Raw genomic sequence first — 23,519 nt, forward strand, 5'->3', positions numbered from 1 at the left:
TTCAAATCTCACTTCAGGCTCAACTCAGAAGATGGCTTTAGCCAATCTACTCAGAACCTGGCTGGGAATAATACTGGCCTCCCTTACAGAGTTGTTTTCTGAGCTAATGTATGCAAACCATGTTGAACACTCAAAAAGCTCTAAATTCAAAGTGTTATTACCCCAGAACAGGCTAACCATCTGTATTTACATGTGAACTTATTTCTCTTCAAAGAAAAAGTCTCAGGATGAGTCATACTGTGCAAGCAGTGAACAGAGTTTCTAAAACATTTCTGCAGATAGGTTGTAAATAATTCATTGTTCCAAATCAAGATGGTGTTTACATGCTTCACTGGTTGCTGTGAGGTTCAATTAACATATTTATAAAGCACACGGAGAAGAGTACTGTATGAAGTACAATATTCATTTTTTTAAAAGGGGGAGAAAGGAAAATGGGTGAGACACTGCCACTTACACTGCTCTCTGAGCTGCAAAATAAAGCTTTACCAAAGAACATTAATAGTTAATGTCCTAAAACGAGGCCTCCACTTGTATAGGTATGTTGAACAGCAATTCTGGCAACCAAAGAAAAGGTTTTACAATGTTAGTGCTAGAAAGCTATATACCTATGTGCTGCTAGACAAGCTAGAAGCAATTATACAGTGTGCTGTTTGTTAGTTGCAACTTTAACGCTAGATCATTATTTAATCCTTATAGGTTGCCTGAGAATTAACCACCCATAATAAAATTAGGAGAGAAGCACAAATCTTTGAGAAATTAAGACAGGAATATTTGAGTTGACACACTTCTGGATATGTAAAAAGTGGTGTTTTCTAGATATAAACCAAAAGTGCAAGAAAGCAAACCAGAACATTCATGCAAACATACAATAATTCCATCATACCTAAACCATCATGGTCAAATATACTTTTCATATTCATACTTTTGGAGCTCCTTATCAATGTATGTACTGAAATCTGTGAAACTTCTGTGGATTACAACATAAAAGAGATAAATAATATAATACCTCCACTATTCTGTCTCCTGTTTTTAAGGTTCCGTTTTTGCCAGCAGGGCTGTCTTCAAGAATATGTTTGATAAAGATTCCTCTCATAACTTCACCACTGCTCAGACGGCTTCCCATTCCCCGTCCACCAACAATGCTGATGCCCAGGGACTTACTGGGTTCTCTCCAGAGTTCAACCCTGTAACAATAGAAATATTGCTGTTATTGCATTTTTAAGCACAGCCTTCCTCCAAGGAGCTCAGAACAATCCTGTGAGGTATATCAAGTTGGTTGCTAGCACTGGGTCACCTAACAACCTTTTGGCTGAATTGGATTTTTTTAACCTGGATCTTTCAAGTTCTAGTCATTATGTTTACTACACTGCACTGCATCCATATTACAGATGCAATATTTTGCAGCTTTTCCAAGGATCTATCAGGTTGTTTAAGGAAGAATTTGGAAGGAACCTAATTTTTATGAGTTTTACTTTTCTAGCTGAAATTTACATTTTGTGGTATAAATGAATTTTTCATTACAGTCTAAAATCACTACACCCAACAAAACTTTCCTACTATCTGCCATCCAAGTTTTGGATACAAAGAACCAAGGAACTGTTTGGGAAGCCCAAAGAGTTTGGTGGGGTTTTTTTGTAACATAATGATAATGACTCAGGATAGATAGGCTCAGTTCCAGATTATTAGCCATATGTTTTATGTATTTCAATGACATTATGTGTTTCCTTGTGGATGTTAAAAATGAAACATAGGCCTTGTTCATGCAGCATACTTAAAGCAGTAACTTTGCCCATTCCTCAATTGTACTTCAGGCAATTCAGCATAAGAGCTACCAATAAGGAAATCCTTGGGGGGGGGGGGAGCCAAAAGTTGCATCCTACCACTTTGCTCAGCTAAGGGGACAGCACTCTTCCAGCAGGCTCAGATTTCCTCCAAAGAAGCACTTCTACCACTCCTGCCATCAGAGGAAAACTCCACATGCAGTTGAGCAGATTGGCAGAATGCAAGCTAATATGTTGAGTCCACTGGAGGATTTCCATGTCCAGTGCAACTTCCTCATCCACTCCCAGTGCAACCCAAATTGCTCCTTTGATGTTTATGGGGGCCTTTGGGGCTATAGAAGGAGGCAAGATACTCCAGAGACAGCAATCCTTTTACCTACTGAAATTCCTGGGTCATCCAAGCCAATGTCCCTGCTAATAGCTCACACCAACTCTTCAGATCCAAGTCTTGAAAAATTTCCTAAAAGTACACCACATTAGAATCTTGATACAAACTGGGTAATTCACAGGACCAGTAACTACCATTTTGAGTTTGTAACAGTTTCACTGCCTAAGCAAAATGTGAAAACAACCTTTGACCTGGCCCTCCGACACACTCTCTGAAACACATACAGCTTTCCTTTGAGTAACAGTTTGCACCTGTCCACGTGTAAAAAAGACACACCCAGGGAAATGCTGATCACCACTCTGGGGTCAGGCAGCAATTTTTCTCCAGGCCAGTTTGGCCAGGGATCCTGGAGGATTTTTGCCATCTTCTAAGCATGGAGCAGGGGTCACTGGGAGTGTGTAAGGAGGGGAGGTATTTGTGACTTTCCTGCATTGTGCAGGGGATTGGACTCAGTGACCCCGGAGTTCCCTTACAACTCTATGATTCTATGATTCTAAGACAAAATGAGGGTTTGGTTTACTGTCTTGAGCCAGTGAAGTTAGGTCCAAGGAAATGTGGAGCATTTATTCAACCCCACAATGCAGAATTCCAAGAAAGTGAAAGACCATGGGTTCCATCCTGTCTTCCACTGATGGAAGGCACTTCAGCCACTGGAACACAACTTCCCTGCCTCCCCCTCCCACTACAGCCCACTAAGCTCCCCAAATTGGGGGTCTGAATTAACAGGGGAGAACTGACAAAAATTTCCCCCCATACACTTGCAGAACATGATGCTTGGATCCAACCCAACGAAAAAATGCATGCATTATCCAATCACTTGGTTTATAAAATCCATTGCACTGTTATAAAGATAACCCCATGCATGTGTGTGCACGCAGTGCATTAGATAGACTGCACTGATTAAGAGAGGAGAAAGCAAGCTTTTACTTTTTGTCAAAATGAAATTATGCAATCTGAATTGGGGGGGAAATGCCACAGAAGTATGTGTGCCTATTGCAGCATCAGTCCAAATGTCCCTAATCAATTTTGCCTCACATTTTGAGAGACTGGGGGCAGCTTAAACAAATGAGCAGAATCGTGGTAAAACTTCCTGGATACTTCAGCCAGGCTGCATGTCTGAATGCCCCTTTGTCCATCCTACCATTCTCCCTGGCATGCTTTTTATGTAGTAAGTCCATTTTACACTGATCCACTGCAGTTCTCCTTAAGAGAAGTGATTTTTTTTTGTCATCTCCTATACTGCTGTATTCTAATTCTTGACAGTTTCGCTGAATCCTCTCTCTCTTCTATTATTACCATCAACATTTTACATCTGAGAAGCCTGTTTCACTATTTTCACTGCTTGCTACTTCTCCTGGTGTGTATTTTGCATAGTTCACAATGTACTGACAACTGTTCTCCACCTCCAGAATGACATTAATATGTGGGATAAATGATTTTTAAAGAAAGAAATACAATAAATTATGCTAAATTATTGTTTCTGCTGCAGAAGGAGTTTTAAAGGTACTAACAGTAAAGATGGCATCACATCAAAAGAAATGTTACAACATGCCAATATAACTGCAATAATTCAAATTGTTTCACTACATTTATGTTTATACCTTTAGACAATTTAAACCAGAAAATATATTAAAATTAAGTGGGATCTGTCCAACGTTTTTGAGTAGGAGCCGCCGCCGCCACTATTCCACCACTGAGATTCCATCATCCATCTACCCCATTACTGGGGGGGGGGGGTAGATGTTGCCCGGCAGAGATGGGGAGAATATCATTCCTGGTGCTCGTGCCATTAAAAAAGTCGGCCGCCAATGTGGAATGTGCGCATCTTGGTGATTTTATGTAGATTATTAGAGCACCGATTTTATTATGTATGAAATATTGTTTTACTGCTTTAAATTTTAAATTTGGCATTGTCGCTTGTTAGCTGCCCTGAGCCGCTGGGTACGGCGGGATATAAATCCCAAAATAAATAAATAAATAAATAAATAAATAAAACGTTTTTTATTATGAAGTACTAACTTTCACATTTTATTTATGTATGCGCCAGTCTGCTAATATTGAACACACTACCGATCAGTGAGAAGTCAAAGGAAACCAATCTGGGGCCTGCTGGAGATGTAATGATGTCTCATCTATTAAACATATCTCCTGCCCTTCTTCTAAGAAGCTTGGGTTTTCTCAACCTATGATTAGTTCACTGGGAATGTTCCACTAACTTAGGAGTTCCTCTTCTCTTGTACATCATTTCTTCTTCTCTTTCATTTTTAGCATTATTTATGGTTAACATTATGCCTGCACTGCCATTTTTCATTTACCATGGTTTGTACCAAACTAGAGTTTCCAACAATGTTTAAAAGTAGATATACAGGCTATGTATGAGGCTCCTCACAGGCCGTCCCGCCTTCTACTCTTCTGGCCAGGGTCATACAGATACTCCATAGGCCTCAGAATAGGAAGGAGAAGGGGTTCCATCATTTAGCTCCTCTTCCTTCTCAGGACTGGCTCACTGCCACTCTCTCTCTTGTTCCAAGTGCTCCCTTTCCTCTCCAGCCTGCTCTGAGAGATTCCCTTTTGATGAACCCCAGGACCACCCTATAGTCCAGACCCAACCCGGTCCTGGCTCCACCCCCTCAGAAGTAACTAAAGGAGGAGGACCAGATGCCAACCCCAGGAACCTGCCAGTCACCCGTTCCCTTCCACGTGCATCCAATGATTTTGAATGCAACTTCCTCCCACCTCCACCTTTCGCCTGCCCAGTCTCAGCCCTGATGAGGGCCCTCTTCCCCATGTGCCACTGCTGGGCTGGCCAGACCCATTGCCTGCTTCCTCATGGCTGCCCTCTATCCCACAGGGCTCAGTGAGGCTCATTCCTGGCAGGCATGCACTTCAGCAAGCCAATAATGGCCATGATGTCACCAGCAACCATGTTGGGGCATTCTGGGCCCTTTTCTCCACAGCAGCTGCTTCCTGTCTCCACTAGACCTTCGTGGCAGTAGCCCATGAGCTTGGATTCATCCCTGTGACCACCAGGGCCTCCTTCTTTGCTCTGCCAAGGAAGAGCAATTCAGGGCCCTGGGAGGCTATGTCTTGCCTGGCACAGGCCAAGTAAAGCCTGGCCCCAGCTCCGGAGATTATGGTTTACATTAAGCATTAGTATCAATATAGATGTGATGGTAACTAGGGGCTACCATTATTTTAAACTTGGGATTTGGGAAGAACACCTTTACTGTTTATTCCTACATTTTTCAAATAGGGGATCCAATCTGAGAGTCTGGTGCAGCTATTTTTAAAGATATCAGACCCCCAAAGTAGCTGCCCCGCGGAGCACTTTTCTTCCCTGTTTCCTATGGTTGGAAATGGCAGAAACAGGCAGGAGAGCACCAGGAGTTGGCTTTAAAAAAAAAGAAAAAAAGCCCTGGCTGCATCTGGTTTCTTTACATACATAGTGACTGACAACTGTTTTTTTACCTTTCCACAAAAAACTCCTCTTTGTTGTGATCCTGTATCTCCTTTCACAAAGAAAGGCTTCCTTTGCATACAACCACCTCTCCTGCTCCATTACTGCAATCTTTGAAAATAGTTCAATTTTTTAAAACCAGAATGCCATGACCTGGATAGCCCAGGCAAGCCTGATTTCATCAGATCTCGGAAGCTAAGCAGGGTCGACTCTTGCAAGTACTTGGATCGCAAGTACTTGGATGGGAGACCACCTTGAAATACCAGGAGGGGGAGATGGGGGCAGGCTTTACTCAGTCATCTTTCTGAATATCCTCCAGACCCACAGTAGGGGTCAGTCACCAGAGGTTGCTATGACTTCCTGGTACACACACACTCACATGCACACACAAACTCCCATGCACATGTAAAAAAATACTCAGAATACTCCACCCCAGAACATGTGTGTATGTGTGTGTGTGTGCGCACGCGTGCACATTTGATTCCATGTGATGAATCAATCATCCAACAGCTGAGATACATGTTGTCACACTTGGGCAACTGTGGTAGTGGTACCTTAATTACTTTTCCTATTTACTACTAGTGGCATCCAGCCCAGACCACCAGCTAAGGGCCTTAAACATTTCTTCTCTGGAACTTGTCTCCAATTGGTAATTGGCTGGGAGTGCACCTGATTCCTTGCACAGATCCAATTTGAAGCGGGAAATGCATAGGAAAACAAGAGCATCAAACAAAAACAAGACATCTGCTGCTGCTGATGATGATGATGATAGTACACACCCAAACACCATCAACAAAATAGACAGGAGGCTATTTAAATACGTAATAATCCCAGATTTGTGTTTACCATTCCAGAAATCATGGTAACAACACCAAAAAGCCATTTTTTTATATATTTTCAGTTCAGGAATTTCAGAATGTACAGCCCTAATGGTGACCATATTAAGCTCTGAAATGAAAAGGGGTGGGGAATGCCCATGGAAGAGGAGAGGAGCACAAGGAGCTCCCTGATCTCCTGGTACAATAATGTGTGTTAGAAGACACAGGCTGCAATCCTAAGTGCACTTACTAAGGAGTGAGTCCCATTGAAAAATTACTCAGTAATACATTTAGGATTGCAGTGATACTGTCCTAATTATCCATATCCCTTGCCCTTATAACCATTTGTTCTAATACATCTTCCAGCTATCTTAATTTCTAGTTATTCAAAACAGACTCCAGATCATTCAAATAAAGGAAACTGGTGATGTATCAATAATTCCACTAAACTACATTAAAGAGCTAAGAGGGTTGTCAGACAAGTATAACCACACTGACCGCCTTGGCTGGCTCCAATTACTGTAGCCAGCATTCTGAAGTTCACTTTCTTCTCCTTCTCCTTCTTCACGTTCTGGTAGTTCTGGGATTTCTCTGCTAACAGACAAGAGGTTTTTTAGAAAGTTATAGAAGTCATCTCTACTTATTCCACGATATAAATACAATGTCAGAAAGTATTCCACATAAAACCTAAGAGCCAAAAGCCCTTCCTCAAATCTAGAAGTTTGGACTACAAAATGAATACCTTTCAGAATCCTTAGACATGAACTTCTGAATATACACAAGACTTTATGCAACAAAATTCCAGTCCAGTGGCACCTTTAAGATCAACAAAGTTTTATTGTGGGTATAAGCTGTCATGTCCATGCATACTTCTTCAGATACATGCACACAAAAACTTTGTTGGTCTTAAAGGTTCCAATGGACTCAAACTTTGTTCTGCTTCAGACCAACATGGCTACACCCCTGAATCTATCTTTATGTAAGAAATTGTTATTTAAAATATTATGTAAAATGATAAACCAGAAAGCAACTATAATAATGGAGTACTGTGTTTCAGTTTGGGCACCAGAGTTTAGTAAACTGGATGGAGTCAGTAAGCTGGACAGAGTCCATAATGCAACAAAGCTGGTAAGGGGTTTGGAGACCACATCCATTTGCTGGAACTCAAAGAACTATACCACAGGAAGCATCTGTTGGTATAACCTTGAGGTTTATTTGCCTTTCTGTCCCTTTGACTATTTAGGGTATAGATGAACAGAGTTAAAACAAAGAGGGATGAATTCATTATAACAAGAGAACAGAAAATTACCTGACAGCATGAGAAGAAAAAATATCTAGTTGCAACGCTCCTTCTGACTGCTGCCCTAAGCTGGCCTGGTACTCTTCCAATTGCTCTGCTGGAACATATGTAATGCTGCAACACAAAGCATAGCCTGTAATCAAGATGCTGCAGGTGTCTGGGAGAATGGGTTCAGTGATCAACTGAGGTCTGAAGCCACGGGGAATACAATGACTTTAAAATACAGTATATTTTTCTAGGGCTTAACTGGATTGCATACTAGACTGTATCAATGGGTGGACACAGCAAAAATTAATATTTAGAGTACGAGGAACAACAATTACATATGGGTCTAGGAATATCTTCTCCCATATATAAGTCCCCATGATTTAAAATATGCTGAGCTTCCAATGCTATTGTTCTTGGCTTAGGTTGTTTGGATCCTGATGCAGGGCTTTCTCAACAGTGGCACCAAGGGTATGCACGAGGTTCTCCAAGGGTGTGCATGAGGTTCTCACTTGATGCTTTTAGATTAAAGCCTTCACATTATCTAAGGCCTTTGACAGTGAATGCTACTGGGTCTTACTGTCATTTTAATATCTTCGAAAATTTTAACTGAGCTCTGGTTTGGTTTCTTGGATGGTTTGGAAAGACAATCTATAGTTGTGAAAAATAATGCCTTTCTTATGTCACAAGAGTAGCCCTGCTGGATAATGGTTCATCTAGTCCAGCATCTTTGTTCACTCTGTAGCCAACCAGGTGCCCCTGGAAGCTTACAAGTAGGACACAGAGACCAGAGCTTCCCCCCACTGTCCCCTCCACAGCCCTGGTATTGACAGGGTTACTGATTGTGAATATAAAGGTTCCATTTAGTAATTGTGATTGCTGGCCCATGATGAATTTTATCCTCACTGAATTTTATTCTCAATGAATCCCCTTTTGAAGCCATCAAGTGGTTAAGATGCTGAACTGCAGGTTGTGGAAGTTCAGTAGTTCAGCAGTTTGAGACCCGAGTTGTCGCATGACGGAGTGAGCTCCCGTCTCTAGTTCCAGCTCCTGCCAACCTAGCAGTTCGAAAGCAAGAAATTGCAAGTAGATAAATAGGTACCACTTCAGTGGCAAGGTAACAGCGTTCCGTGCACCTTGGTGTTTAGTCATGCCAGCCACATGACCACGGAAACATCTTCGGACAGCGCTGGCTCTTCGGCTTTGAAACGGAGATGAGCACCGCAACCCTAGAGTTGGATTCAATGGGCTTTTGAGCAAGGGAAACCTTTAGCTTTTGCCTTTACCTAAACTAGCTGCCATTACTACATCCTGTGGCAGTGAATTCCACAAATTAATTGCTCATCAAGTTAAGAAGGATTTCCTTTTGTCTGTCCTCTATCTACTGTTCACTGACTCCACCACCACCACCCCAAGTTCTCATACTCTGATTACGGAAGAAGATGATGTCTCTATCTCCTTTTTCCACCCCATTTCATACTTTGATAAACTTCTATGACTTCTTTGGCCCACAGTCAAACAACTGGTGCCTGCATCAATTCAACTGCAGTGAAATTATACACACCATTTGCAAAATACCATTTGCAGCTAAAATGCCGTTTCTTTCTTGTAAATTTGTCATTATGGGGCTTATTTAGGAGAAAGAAGGAATAGTAGTTAATAAGACAAGCAAGATTGTAATAGATATGAATAGGAAAAAGCCCTTTTAGAAATGAAATGCAATGAAAACGCTTAATTGAAACACAAAGTAAAGTGGAAGTAACTATAGTTTTGTTTTTTTAAGAGTGAAAGTAGCATCATAGTGATAAAATTATCATAAATAACCACTGCTTTAACCAAACCAAGACGGATTGCCTTCTGGTAGCCAAGGTGAAGGAAGCCAATAATAGAAGTGTAAATCTGACAATAAATAAAAAATTTCCTGGGGCAGTTGTCATAATTCTTAAATCACTGACTTAGCCAAAAGAGCAGCAGAATGGGCCAGCTGCTCAGAATCGCAGGGCATTTGCGCTTGGTTGGAAAAGAATTTACGAAGAAGGGTCTGGTAAAATGACAGAAAGCTCACTGCCCCATGCATTTTATATTTCCCCAGCTGCCATGACAGAATGCAAACTAGAGCTGAGAAGGACTGGACTATTTCAATGTCAGCCCTACACTCAAAAGCTCTGAAGTAAAGCTAGGTTCATATTCTGCACAAAACAAATTCAGAAGACGGGTGGACGGGTGTAAATGTGATGCAGCATGCAATATAAGTGGAATGTCAGTTGCATGCTTGATTTGACAGTCACACAAGAAACCTGCTGCACATACTAAGACAGGAGATGTATCAGATAAGGCAATGTGTGACCACATTCAGGACAAATTACGGTAAAGTTCACAAGCTTAATAACTAAACAGGGGGGTTATATAATGAAGGAAATAAAACATTAGTGCCACAGAAAATATGACAGTGAGATTAATCCAGATATCAATACATCTATGATTATATCAGTGCCTAGAACCAGAGTGTTACGGGTTGAAGACCTGACTTTACATGGAATTAGCATATGTCAGGTGCAAGTATCCTTAGTAGTGTTGCAATGGACGATACATGCCCGTTATAAGGCATATTATAAATCATACTGAGTACATTAATATGATCCCTGATCTGTGTGAAGAAGCACACTAGAGTGCCCCATAGGCAGTTGAATTGTGCCTTGAAAAAAAAGTAAAGTATCACATTACAAGCATTCTGCATTCAATGCAGCAGAAAAGGGCCCATGAGGGAAAAGAAGATCTTATAAACTATCAGTGTGGCACTCCTAAATAGCACCTCACACCCTTGAATTCCATCCAATAGTATGTGATTTGGAAAGAGAAACCACTATCTTTGTTAAACGTCTTCAAGCCACTACCTGTATATTGTAATGTTTAATTTAATTGGGTAATGAATCAGCTAATCAATTATGTTAATGTACCTTAATTGGCTGCAAGCATCTGTGAGTGGGGGGGGGCGGTATGTGACATATAGCACTGTACCTATATCTGGATATATCCCGGCTATTTTGAATGTTATGAAAGCATGAATGATTTAACAGACAAGTTGGAACATAGAGCTGTAATGAGCTTTTGAATCACCGATACTCACACATAAAAGGGGGCCTGATCATCAGCAGGTGTTGGAGAAGATCTAGAATTTGAAGCATACGACGCAGCATCTTTTTACAATGGTGTTAACAAATGTCAGTGACTTGTGCTGAATGCAAGATGTGTGCACACGTAGTTTAAAGTGTGCACTCCCTATTTTCTTCCCTCATTCCCCCCCTCTTCACCTCCATTCTGTTCTCACCTCCCCCCCACCCCCCAGAAAGCATCTGTTCTTTATTGGAGTGTATAGCGGTGATTATTAACAAGCATGAAAAATGGAACTGCAATCAATCTTTTATTCCTTGATCAGAGATTCATCTCCACACGTTCGGTTAAGGCAGGTGAATTCTGAATCAGCTCGGTAATTATCTGGCAGATGTTACAAACAGCTGTTGCTGCTACTGCTAAAAGCAAAAGCCTGGATGTTATTCTTATAGAAATGTAAGGTGGTTTGAGAAGTAAAGCTACACATTCTGCTGAGGCCACACATCTGCTTTTTCTGCTTAGGAAAAAAAAATGTGTGCAGATAGATGAAACCTATAACTGAAAGTGAGGTCGCTCTTGAACTCATAGGCTAGAATCCTAAGCAGACTTCCTGGGAAGTAAACCACCCTGTGGGTCTTAAGTGGGAGCATTTGAGCAAACTACCTGTTTGTAAATGTTTGACTTAACTCAGGAGGCAACAAGCATGCAATTTAAATCAGTGGTGATCTACCCCCGGTTTTAAATGTTGTACATTAAACCTGTTAATTATGAAAGAAAATGTATCAAATTAAATCAAATCCTTCCTTCCCTTCAATTAATAGGAACTTACAGAATACAATGAAATGTCTTAAATACACCAATTCCTTGGAATTCTAATTTATACTAAAACAATAACGTATCTGAAAATGCCAACAGAATATTTGTAGCAATATGGGTTTTAACTGACCATTATTAGACTTCTCTTATGTACCCATTTTTAAAACAACTAAGTTCAATAAATAAAAGATTGTTTTTCTGACATTCAATCAAAGATGTACTGAACATTATTCTTAATGTCATGTGTCATACTTTCTGTTTTCAACTGCTTTTACAGAAATATTACACTTTTACTACAGAAATATTCCACCAAGTCAGCAATCATTGGTAAGCAAAAGCCAAACATGAAAATGTCATCTAGACTTGTTAGTTGATTTGCCTGACCAGAAATTTTCCATTGCATGAGGTCTACATGGAGGACAGAAAGCAGAAATTCCTGGTCCAGCAGCCAATGAGCACTTCTGTCATTTCACTGGGATATACAGAAACTGAGGCCTTGCGCACACACGCTCTAGGCTTTTCAGAACAAGAATAAGCTGCATGTGCTTAGGCTGCTCACCAACTCATGTGAGGAATGGAAGCCAGGAACTGGAGCATCTAGTGACTAGAAATGTGGTAGACAGGACTCCATCACCTCCCTTCACTTGCCATTCAGTGACAGCAGTCCATATGCCTGACACCATTACTGCTCAGAAAGACAGGGAAGGAGATGAGTAGACCAAATCTACTCCCTCTTCCCCATCACTTGCCGCTTCCTCCACACTCTGCAAAGGATCGTGATTGCACTCATGGTGGATGTTAATTCTGATTGTGTTCCACAACTGGTTGCAAACATATGTACTTGATTAAATATTCGATACAAACAGTGCAGCAATGAAGAGAAAACAAATTATTTCCCCCAGAACAGAATTTCCACTCATTTCAGCTGACAGGCAGTCCTATGGACCCTTTACCAGCTACAACTTGCATATCTCAGAAACTGCTTCTTCCCATACAAGTAATCCACCTTTTATTATTATCAGAGAAGAAAACACTTGAACTAGTGTTTTTTTCATCTTGTAAATTCAGCAAGGGCAAGAGGCGAGGCAGTCTTCTGCTGGGGCTTTGACATATTGGAATCAGGTGAAAAACGCAATATTATTTTTAGAAAAGGCACAGAGGGTTCAGTATAATCGTGAATAATTTTAAATAGCAGTTTAAAATGTTTATATTTTACTTATACATTTTATGTAATCTTTTTGGATGACTGCATGTAAGCTTTGTGAGCTGTCCAGGTTCTTCTGAAAAAGGCAACACATATATTTAAAAACAAAACACACTGGGGAGACGGGAACCTGCACCCTGCAAAAGGTAAGTGGTTGGGGTGATCTTTCCAAGTGGGTGGATTCCATACTGAGCCACAAATCAGTGACAGAGCATTTGTTCTACATCCAGAAGGTCCCAGGCTCAACCTCCAGCATGTCCAGCTAAAACAATCAGGTAGTGGGAAATCTTTACTTGTAGCTGAAAAGCTGCGGCCAGTTACAGCAGACAATACAGACCTTGATAGACTAGAGGTCTGACTTCATGATGACCTACTAAGTTACGATGTGGTGGAGTAACACCATGAAATCCTTGAATACCCATTAAGATCTGCACAAGTATGTGATTGTTTCTTATTAACCTTACTCTGGCCATTATCAACTTTATTCTATGCATAGTAATTTCCTGCATTTGGAAATGAAATCATAGTTAATGAACTTTAGTTCAAGGCAGAATGAGAGTTTCTTCCTTCAAATACGGATTATCATCCCTGGATTCACTTCTGACTGACTTCAAGACCTAATCAGCTGTTGGGGCTTCTTTTATTTGACAGAGTTTCTTCGTTTCTGAGCAGCTTATTCACCATTTCCTGAATACTCTACAATTAGATGGGTACATAGTTACAACCTCTTTTACTGTTTACACGCTTCTCATCTCATGTTGTCACCTATTATTGTATACGTTTTTGATAGTGCACTAAATTTGTAATTATCATCTTTTACATTTTGACGTTTATTGTTATTTATTGTTATTCCTTAAAAGTTACACAATAAAATTTATATATATATAAAAAAAACCTTATCCTTCATTTTTAAAATGATATTAACCTGCCACACAGTATTCTTGAAAGCCAACCATAATCATTTTCCCCTGTACATACTTTATATCTGGTCCAATGAGAGAATGTCTTCTCAGCATGGCTCGTGCTTGTGCATTAGTTAAATTAGTGGTAGGCTCTTCATTGATAGACAGTATACAGTCTCCTACACCAATCCGTCCATCACGACTTATAGAACCACCATGGATAATGCTGCGAACTATCATTCCAGAGCCATCTTTATTGGAACTTACAGTCATCCCTTTAAGAAAAAAAATAAACAAGAGATATCACTCTACAGCTACTATCATATGAAACAAGTGGGACTTGTAGGTGGAATCCCATCCTCCCCACTCTCTTTCCGAGCCCAGAGCAGCCCCCAGGCTCTCCAGCAGCTGCTGCTGGGTTCAGCACAGAGTCCTGCACTCCATCACCACCAGGCCCAGTGTGGAGTCCCAGGTTACGGGGCTGCTGCCACCAGGCCCAGCACAGTTCTGGGCTCTCTGGCAGTTACTGCTGGTTCTGGTGCAGCCCCTGGGCTCTCTCTGGCCTGCGCCATTGCTACCAGGGTTCAGCTGCTGCTGGGGCATGGCTCCCAGGCTGTGACATCAACGGCAGCATGCCCAAAGCAGCTCCTGGCCTGCTTGGCTGCCACCAGGCCCAGCACAGAACCCTGGGCTGTGCCACCACCCGGGTCCAGTGCAGCTCCCGGGCTGCACAACCACTGCCAGACTCAGCACATAGCTCTAGGCTGCGCACCTATCGCCACCCCCCTGAGGTAAGTGCATTCTCTGCACTTGCATAAGAATGTTGTTTTACTTTTGGGGAGATTTAAATACCTCTACCTTTATTTAAGGTTTTTCTGCAAACGTGGGGAGTTCCCCAAGTTTGCAGAAAAACCTCTATAGCCTCCAAGTGACCCTAATCCACAGATTTAGCTATCCAAAGATGGGAACCACAGGTAGCTATTAAAATGCAAGATATGGAGGCAAAGGTTGACCAGTGATGATAACTTGCACTCAACCACATTCATCCACATTCATCTTAGGCTTTATACATGTGGAGTAGTTATTTGGTCAGTACACAAAGGGGTACATATTCAGAGAGGTAAGTCACCTCTCATTTTTCCCAGTTATAAAACTTGCTACACTATCAATGGACAGATTCAGAAGGCCTCAGTCTCTTTAAAAATAAAGGCAAATCTTGTTACATTTCTTCTAGAAGATGAGAACAATATAATATGTGAAAATCAGAATAGAAGAATATGCTACTAGGAGATGAGAATGATTCATACACAAAACGTCCAAAAGCCCTACTTTTACAAACCCTTTATCAAACTGGATTAGAACACTATACCATAATGTAATAACTAGAAATGTGTAAACCTATCAAAATAACTAAGTTGTTTTCTTTTTAAACCTGCTCCGGCCATTACAACCAGTTGTAGCCACACAAATTTCAACACTTGAAAATTAACTTTAAAATTTAGCTTCTGACTAATTAGAAGCATTTATGTAGATCTGAGGTAACTGATCTAGTGAGAGCTCAAGGCATATTGCGGTAAAACCACCAACTGGGCAAAAACTATTAGTGTGTGCAGACTTCTTTCCTCTATATTGAGAGAAAAGCATACTGTTCTCTCTCTCACTCATACACACACACACACAAGCGCGCGTGCACACACACACACAGAGAGACCATGTCCTGCCCTTCATATGATACCTAGTCCAAAGAACAAACTTCCTTCACATAGTTTCTCTAATCCAGTTTGGTGTGGATATGGAAGAGTCAGGTCACCGCAGAGCTCCAAGTCTCTCAAGGGGTTCTTCACTCATTTAAATAGCAGGGGCAACTCCATGTCTGCAAAAGGGTGAATATGCCTGCTCCCTCCACAGGTACAAATGGAAAGGGATGCTTATGCAGCTTAGTATGAACACTGAATTGAATGTGAAGCTCTGAGTCAGGAGCAATGAACCAAATCTAGCATTTTCATTTTTTAATGAGTTTTATTGAGATTTTTTAAAATGAAAAGCTGAAACAAAAAAGGGTTGCTACAGTATCTAGGCAAAACTGAGGATAACCACAACAAAAATGTGCATATAGCAAACAAGCAAGATACATACCTAGACTTGAATTGCCTTTTGCAATAGTAATAGTCTTTTCAAATTTGTTTTTGCTTGTACTTGTGGAACACCTTCCACCAGGTGTTAGGCTACTATTTTCCATCAAAAATACTCGATCCTGATAAGAAGAAAAACAGTGTCAGTTCCTAACAGCAAAAATCTGGAAAACTTGATTGGATTCTGCGTGATTTAGAAATTACAGATGGCTCCCAATCTGCCAGGCATTCATGTAGTAAGAACTGCATATTTCTTATTTGCTTACAAAGCTCTTATTTCCCTTTAAATTAATCATACAGCGCTAAAGGAAAAATAAGTTACCATAGTGGTTTACTGCTAAAACATCAGCATGTTCACAAGTTCCATTGCAGTGAGGCAACATGATAAAACAGCAATTTCCTACACTGCTGGCAGCATCATAGAACTGGCAAGCGCCTATGCCAGGCTCTATGCTGTTGCCAAGCCCATAGACCATCCTGATTCTGTCCAGATGTCCCAGGGTTTCTTGCTCGCTTGCCCTACATGTGGTAGGCTGGCCTGAGCTCATTCTCGCTACCCATTTGCCTACCTGACCTCTCTCATATCCCTATATTTTCCATTTTTGCTCTATGTGGCCAACATACTGTTTTTAAAGCTGGTGGGATCATAGACCATCAAGGGATCAAGATTTCTCTGTCATCTGGCAAAGACATCCCTGCTTTACCATTCAGAATACTTTGGCTAACATAAGTTTGTGGATGCTATGTCAACCAGAGCAGAGTCCTTTGAAAAAGCTCAGTAACACAAACTGAGTGTCACATGCACTCTGTACACCAGCAGCCCAGGGTAGGGCCAAATTATGCAATACCAAGGCCCGCAGCCACAAGGACTTTGTATTAGATGTGCAATGGGATTTCTGTGCCTCCAGGACATGTGGTCCAGATTCTCATCAAAACGACGGCACACAGTAGAAGCAGCTTCAGCTTCCTCTAGCACACATGCCATTTTCAGGACTCAAAACAACCTTGGAATGCCACTATTTGCTCTAATGGGGAAATATGCATGTAGCTATCATTACAAATAAACTTCCCACTGGAGCAAATAGTGGCTGTTTCATGATGCAAAAAGAGCATTGAGGGAAGGGGAGGGGGCTAAGCCACAGTGTCTTGGGAAGCCACAAATGGCTCTTTGACATGTCTTCAGAGCACTGTTCCCCAAGGTAGCTTATGTCCCAACTTTTGGGATAGTGGGGCTCATTCTGTGGTGGGGCTCATGGTTGGCAGGTGGTTCCCACTTTGAAATAGCCACAGCTGGAGGAACTGGAAGATGGGTCAGCTGTGAGCCTTCTAGAAGGGTGGGCATGTTGTGCTAGGCATGGAACTAAAGGGAATGACCTCTCCAACAACCCACATCCCTCTCTGCATTCTCTCATCGCAGCACCCGGGCAGCTTCCAGGAAGAAAGCAATCTTGCCACAGAGGAGAATAAAACCTCGAGGAAAAGAAGCTGGCCATAGTGGGGTGGTTATGGTTTTACTCGTTCTCTAGGGCCAGCTTGCTCTCCTCCAGGTGCCTTGGCATCCTCACTCTGTCTGTGCCACATGCTGAAAAGACAGTGAGAAGGCAGAGAGGGAAGTGAAGGGCACACAGGCTTCTTGAAAACTGAGGTTTCACTAGGCTGCTGTAGGCGTCTGCAGCAGAAAGCCTGAGAGCTTTTGCTTTCTCCTGAACTGTGAGCCTTGTGTCAGGGAGAAGGCAGCACTGGAAGTATAGAGTACCCACACTCAATAGTGGGACATCCTTACATGCTCAGAGGTATTCTGGCATGAAAGACATTGTGGTTATATATTTAATATTATTTCTTATATGTTTGTCTTTGTGTATTTGGTAGGGTGGCATATAGGAGTTATGAGGCTCTTTTGGTTCATGGTAACTGCAAATGTGTACCACTGACCTAGACCCTGCAGTAATGATCAGAATGGGCCTGCATGCATCTGTGAGGCGCAAAACTCCCACTGCACATCTGATACAAAGTCCTTGTGTTATCAGCACCGAGTTACCTCTAGTTTCCATGAACAGGAGCGGACTATGCTAATGAAGGATTTGGAAAAGACATTTGGGAAGTACAAAGATGATAATGAGGGCCAGTCCTGTTATTCTACAGTTCAGCCATTGGCAGGTACATAGTGAGCATTCTGGAATCAATAGAAATCCAATAATCTCTGGGGAAAGCCCAAACCTGTTTTATTTGCACCAAGTCAACTGGATTTAAAAATGTACATCATTATTATTAGGGTAGATTCTATCCCTATTCTACCACTCCACTGAGCAAAGTCTGAAGCCTTCCTCCAGCCTTAGGACACCTCCTCCACCTTAAGAGGCCCTTCCGTTAGAGGAAGAGCCTCTTATGTTGGAGGAAGACTTCTTGGAGAAGGGATGGATCCACTCCAAAGCACCATCAAAGTACAGCGAAACTCTTACTTTTCCAGTATAATCAAGAGGCAACCTGGAAGTTACATTTGCATTCTGTGTGACTTCAGTAGTTAGGAGAGGCTCTCCCCAAGTGCTTTTATGTTCATGTTCAGCTAGTTTCTTAGATGCATGTATTGTTGGATCTTTTCTGATAAACCCATCAGGCTGTTCCACACATACTTCTGTGGAGGATTCGCTCTCTCTCCCACTCTGCATTACATCCATGTTGTACAGGTTTGGGTCAGATAATCGGTAAGTGATTGAAGCATCTGAAGAGTCTATACCAACACTCTGGAGAACAAGATGAAAAGAATTTCAAATTTTGATATGCCATTGTTGAAATAAGACAGCTAACTATTATTCTGAAGTCAGGCTGTTTCATGATGCAAAAAGAGCATTTTATTCCCATTTTGTACACTGCTAGGGCTCTTGTGAAATAATCATTATTTACATGAGGAACATAATACACTTAGGTTAATACCAGAATAAGGTAAAATAATAATGAGACATTATAACTTCTTCACCCAAAAGATACTTATTGCCTTGCCCTGCTACAATATCCTTACCTGCAGATCACTCTCTTGTCCTGGATCAACTAGGCTGTTTTGCTATAGGACACAAAATAATTAATCATTATTCTTTGTACTATAGCTATTTTGTTTGTATTAATATTTTTCTGGTTATTAAGACACATTGATATGAAAATAGAGAAGTATCTGAAGAACCTTCATAGCCACAACCATTTCAATTATTCAAAGTTTTGTTCAAATTTATAAGAGTTTCATTTTACAAATGCCAATGTGAGAGTTGACGCAATAGCTAGTGTAGTATAGTAGTTAAGTGTACAGGATTGGGCCTTGGCAGACATGGATTCATATCCCTCCCTGTTCACCATGAAGCAAACTGGGTCATTCGTTTTCTGCTTACCCCAAAAAATGAAGTACTTCATGTAAAGAAAGAGCAGCTCGTAGAATTCACTGCAGTGGGATGTGGTAATGGCCACTCATTTAGTTGGAATGAAAAGAGATTAACAAATTTGTGAAGATTAACAAATTTGTGAGTCTGCTTGCGGGGATACAAGTCCAATAAAATAAATTTTTAAAATCCATGATTAGCTATGAGCCATAACAGAGATTCCATGTCTGAAGGCAATAACTCTTGGAATATCAATGCTAGGAGGTCAACAACAAAGGGAGACTTTGGATTTTGTGGTCCAGCTTGTAAATTTTCCAGGAGTACTTGGTTGGCCACTGTGTAAAACAGGATGCTGGACTGGATGAACCAGTGGCCTGCTACAGGCTACACTGGCTGCTCATATGTTCCTATGATAAAATGGAGCAAAGGGGAAACCATATATGCTACCCTGAGCTCCTTCTAGAGATAAAAATATGACAAATATAGTCTCAGCTGAAATTAATAGGATATGCTCCCAGTGTTCCTGATGCAGTACAAGCCTTTCTTATTAAAAGCTATCTGAAATACAGGGTTTCTATCAGCTTGAAAACAGTAGATCATAATTTTATAATATATGATATGCCCCTGCACTGCCCTTCCAGAAATAAGAAGACATATATTGATAGTGCACATTATGTTTAAGTTCCATTGACTAGTTACATAGACATATTTTCAGAAGAGTAGTTATTCCATACCCTAAATCATCATTGTGATTGAAAAGGTATATTAGTGGGGGGAAACTATTACAGAGGGGTGAGAGAATCATTAAAACCGTTTCATGTGTGTCTGTTCAGCCTAATACCTGGCAAGTAAATTGAGCAAAGACTAAATGCTTTTCTAATCAGCATGATGCAATTAATTAAATCTCATCAAGAGCAGGAGACACTTCAGTCATCTTTATTACATCTGAATAGCATCTGCTTTTCCAGCCTTAGACATTTATACTTAAATGGCCTCAAGCTGCTGCTGCTTCTGAAGCCATGCATAACTGCATATCTAGCAATACTGGAACTAAATGCAAGCACCATCCAGTTTTTGACCCATTAGTAGTATAACATCCCCCCGTTGTCCAAGAGAATGGTAATACACAAAGAAACCTAAGGCTGAGGTCACATGCGCCAGTTGAAACGGAGGGGAAGCGAGGCTATTTCCTCCGGAGGATTCTGACATGCACTTGCGAGATCACATCTCCCTTTGTAGCTGTGAGCACAGCCCATCACTGTGTTATCAGACCCAACTGCGGCTGAGTCCCTTTTTTTGGCCGTTTGTTTGTCATGCACATAAACAAGGGATCAGACCTTCGCACTGAGGGTCCCCTATGGAGTATGCGATGATGCGCATACTGTGAAGGGGGGGGACGGCACTGAACTGGGATGGCATGATCAGACCATCCCGACAGCATGAGTGTGTGCTTGTGCGATCAGACAGGGGAAGTCCATCTGTGGCCCATCAGAACCCATTAGAGCCGGACTTTCCCCAGTCCGCTTCTCTGCTTCTGCGGTGGAGCAGCACAGGTTGCTGACGACTGGTGGATGCTTCCCAGATGTTGCTTTCTGATCGCTCCCTTTAGATCCATGAGGCATTTGCACCTATGTCAGAAGTAAAGGTGCGTGTGATCGCAGCCTAACATAGTTTTCTTCACAAAATTCTTCCTTTGCCTCCAAAACAAACTGGAATCTTATTGTGTGTTGTATCACTTTTAATTACCACAATCCTTAACAGAGTTACACTGTTAAAAGTCCAATTAAGTCAGTGAACTTAGAAGAGTGTAACTCTGTTTAGGATTGCACTGTGTTTCTAAAAAATGACCATATCAACACTACAGTATGCTTTTCATATGCTAGTTCTTTACCATGCTGCAGTCATCTTCTTTTGACATGACCAACAGCCGTGCAATGGAAAAGCTTCCACTTCCAAGAAATAACACAGATATTTTCTATGACACATATTCCTCAGCTCCAGGAAGTCCCTCCATGTATTCACAGAAGTCAGTGCATCACAACTAAAGTGCTGACGTCTTGCTCCTTGCACAACTATTTGCCCATTGCATATCTATTTGTATTTCCAAGTGAAACATTAAAAGCGAACGAATTTGAACATTAGCACTTTATTCCCGTTTTTCCTCAATGAAAATGAAAGAGAGACTTTAGGAAATGCTAGTGTGACACCTTCTATAAGACCAGATGTGTTGCAGAATGTGCATCTCCCAGCATACACCTTGTCTAATCCCTTTAAGTAACAATTACTAAGTTAAACAATGCAATCTGTCTCATTGGCACAGCAAAGGTACATTCTGTTGTGGATTAGGAAATTCCATTAGGAGATAAACTCCGGCTGTCAGCCTGATGGCCAGTAAAGGCAGAATCACATTCCAGAAGGAATACTGCCAGCTGGAGAATCTCAGGTGTGAAAGAAAGAGCAGCTCCTCTTTTCAAGAATATACACCGCAAATCAACCAAGAAAATGACTCAACACCACCTGCAATGATGTTGGGCCCACCTCGAGTATGATAGGAAACACATGGAATATATTCAAGCTTTTAAAAAAATTAACAGGCTGCCAAGAATTGGAGGGCAAAACTAAGATGGGTGAGAAACCAAAAGGCACCATCGAACTTTTAAAAAAGGAACTGTACATGGGTATGGGTTCAATATATTTGTTTAAAAATACAGAACTTTTATAGGGTTTTTTTAAGAAATTTGTTCTTTACTGATTTACTAGGTTAAATTTCCTTATTTTGCTGTTTTGGTGCGGATTTAATTTTAGCATCATTTTGAGAGCTCATTTTCTAAGAGCCATTGTAACTAACTGCTTGCTATTAAGAAAAAATAATTGTTTTTTCCTTGTCTGAACTGCTATACATATAGTAATACTACATTGATCTTACATACACCTAAAATGTCTATTTGTTATTTAGATTTATTTGAATCAAAGTCCAATTTTTTCCGATAAGGCACCTTAGAATTCTATTCTTTTTTCCTTAACAATATAAGATGTCATTGGCCTGTTGATTGTTTTGTCTTCCAAAGTCTGAAAGATGTTCAATCAACACTGCATAAATAACACTACTTAGTAATCTAATAACAAAAAACCATGAACAAAAGAAACAAACAGTGGCAACATTTAAGAGTCTCTACATCTAACACAGTAGTCAGACACAAACAGTTTTCCATTCAAACATGCTTTATCATCCACAATAAAATGTTCTTTCCCTCCCTTTTTTTTTACCTTGGGAGTTGAAGAGAGTAGTGAGAGGTTATAGTTCAGGTCATTGGCACAACTGTTGCCATGCAGAGTTGAAACTGACGACTGGAAGGTACCACCATTGTCCGGGGAATACTGTGATTCAAAAGTGGATTCCTCTGCTAGATCTGCTTCGCTTGAATCCACCTAACAGCAAAGGCAATTTAATCAGGCTATCTGCTACCTTCCTATCACATAAGCCCCAAACACTTATAAATCTGTGACTAAATACACTTCCTGCTACTTTGCTTTGTAACATTTTTGTTTTCAATTATCTACACACAAAACCTTTGACATGCAATAAGTCTGTTTTTGTTTTCAACTTGTTTCTCTATAACAATAAGTCAAACAAAGGTTGATTCCAGTGGCACCAACAAAGTTTTATTCAATAAGGTCAGTGCTGCGTGAATCTCAGAGCATGGTTTGAAGCTGATTTTGAAAGTACATCAAATCTCATATAGGCAGCATCTGATATCCCCCCCCCAAAAAAAAAATGATTTGGCTTCATTTAACTTTCTGCAGATGAAATAAATCTCACATTGCTTAGTGACTGAATACAGAAATGCTGCACATCCTTTAGGGTTTCTCTAAATTGATTTAACCCGTTATTATATATGTTATCAATCTACATCTGAGATTCCAAGTGGTTTATAGATTGCAGACTGTTTTAATTCCTATTATATTTAATCTATATATCTAATAGCGAAGTTGCCCCCGGAGTGCGGATCACTAAATCAGCGCTCCGGGGGCAGCTGGGGGGCCGGGGGAGGTTTGTGCACACGTGGGCCAGTCCCCACGTGTGCACAAAAATCCTAAAAGCTGAAATTTTTTTGGGGGGGATGTTTAAATCCCCCCGAAAGTGCAAGAGCGTGAACGCTCTACGAACGCCGCCGCCGCCGCTTGGAAGGCGAGCAGCGAGCCGGGGGGGCTGACCGGCGAGGGCTGAGCGGCCAGCCGCTTGGCCCTCAGCTCAGAGCC

At 41.1% G+C, this 23,519-nt stretch overlaps 1 protein-coding gene across 1 annotated transcript in view; it reads right to left on the reverse strand.

The window, feature by feature from the left end:
* MPDZ (multiple PDZ domain protein) overlaps positions 1–23,519 on the reverse strand; it is a 113,289-nt gene that overhangs the window by 41,223 nt on the left and 48,547 nt on the right. The window contains exons 18-25 of the mRNA XM_015413485.1: positions 22,527–22,688; positions 18,354–18,635; positions 15,899–16,016; positions 13,839–14,037; positions 10,857–10,898; positions 7,754–7,858; positions 6,943–7,035; positions 1,007–1,184 (exon numbers count right to left, since the gene is read on the reverse strand). Coding sequence (XP_015268971.1) covers positions 1,007–1,184; positions 6,943–7,035; positions 7,754–7,858; positions 10,857–10,898; positions 13,839–14,037; positions 15,899–16,016; positions 18,354–18,635; positions 22,527–22,688 — 1,179 coding nt within the window. The remainder of the gene's footprint in view (positions 1–1,006; positions 1,185–6,942; positions 7,036–7,753; positions 7,859–10,856; positions 10,899–13,838; positions 14,038–15,898; positions 16,017–18,353; positions 18,636–22,526; positions 22,689–23,519) is intronic.

The sequence above is a fragment of the Gekko japonicus genome, unplaced genomic scaffold (genome assembly GCF_001447785.1).
Source record: "Gekko japonicus isolate JY-2015 unplaced genomic scaffold, Gekko_japonicus_V1.1 scaffold155, whole genome shotgun sequence".
In the NCBI taxonomy this organism is placed as follows: domain Eukaryota; kingdom Metazoa; phylum Chordata; class Lepidosauria; order Squamata; family Gekkonidae; genus Gekko; species Gekko japonicus.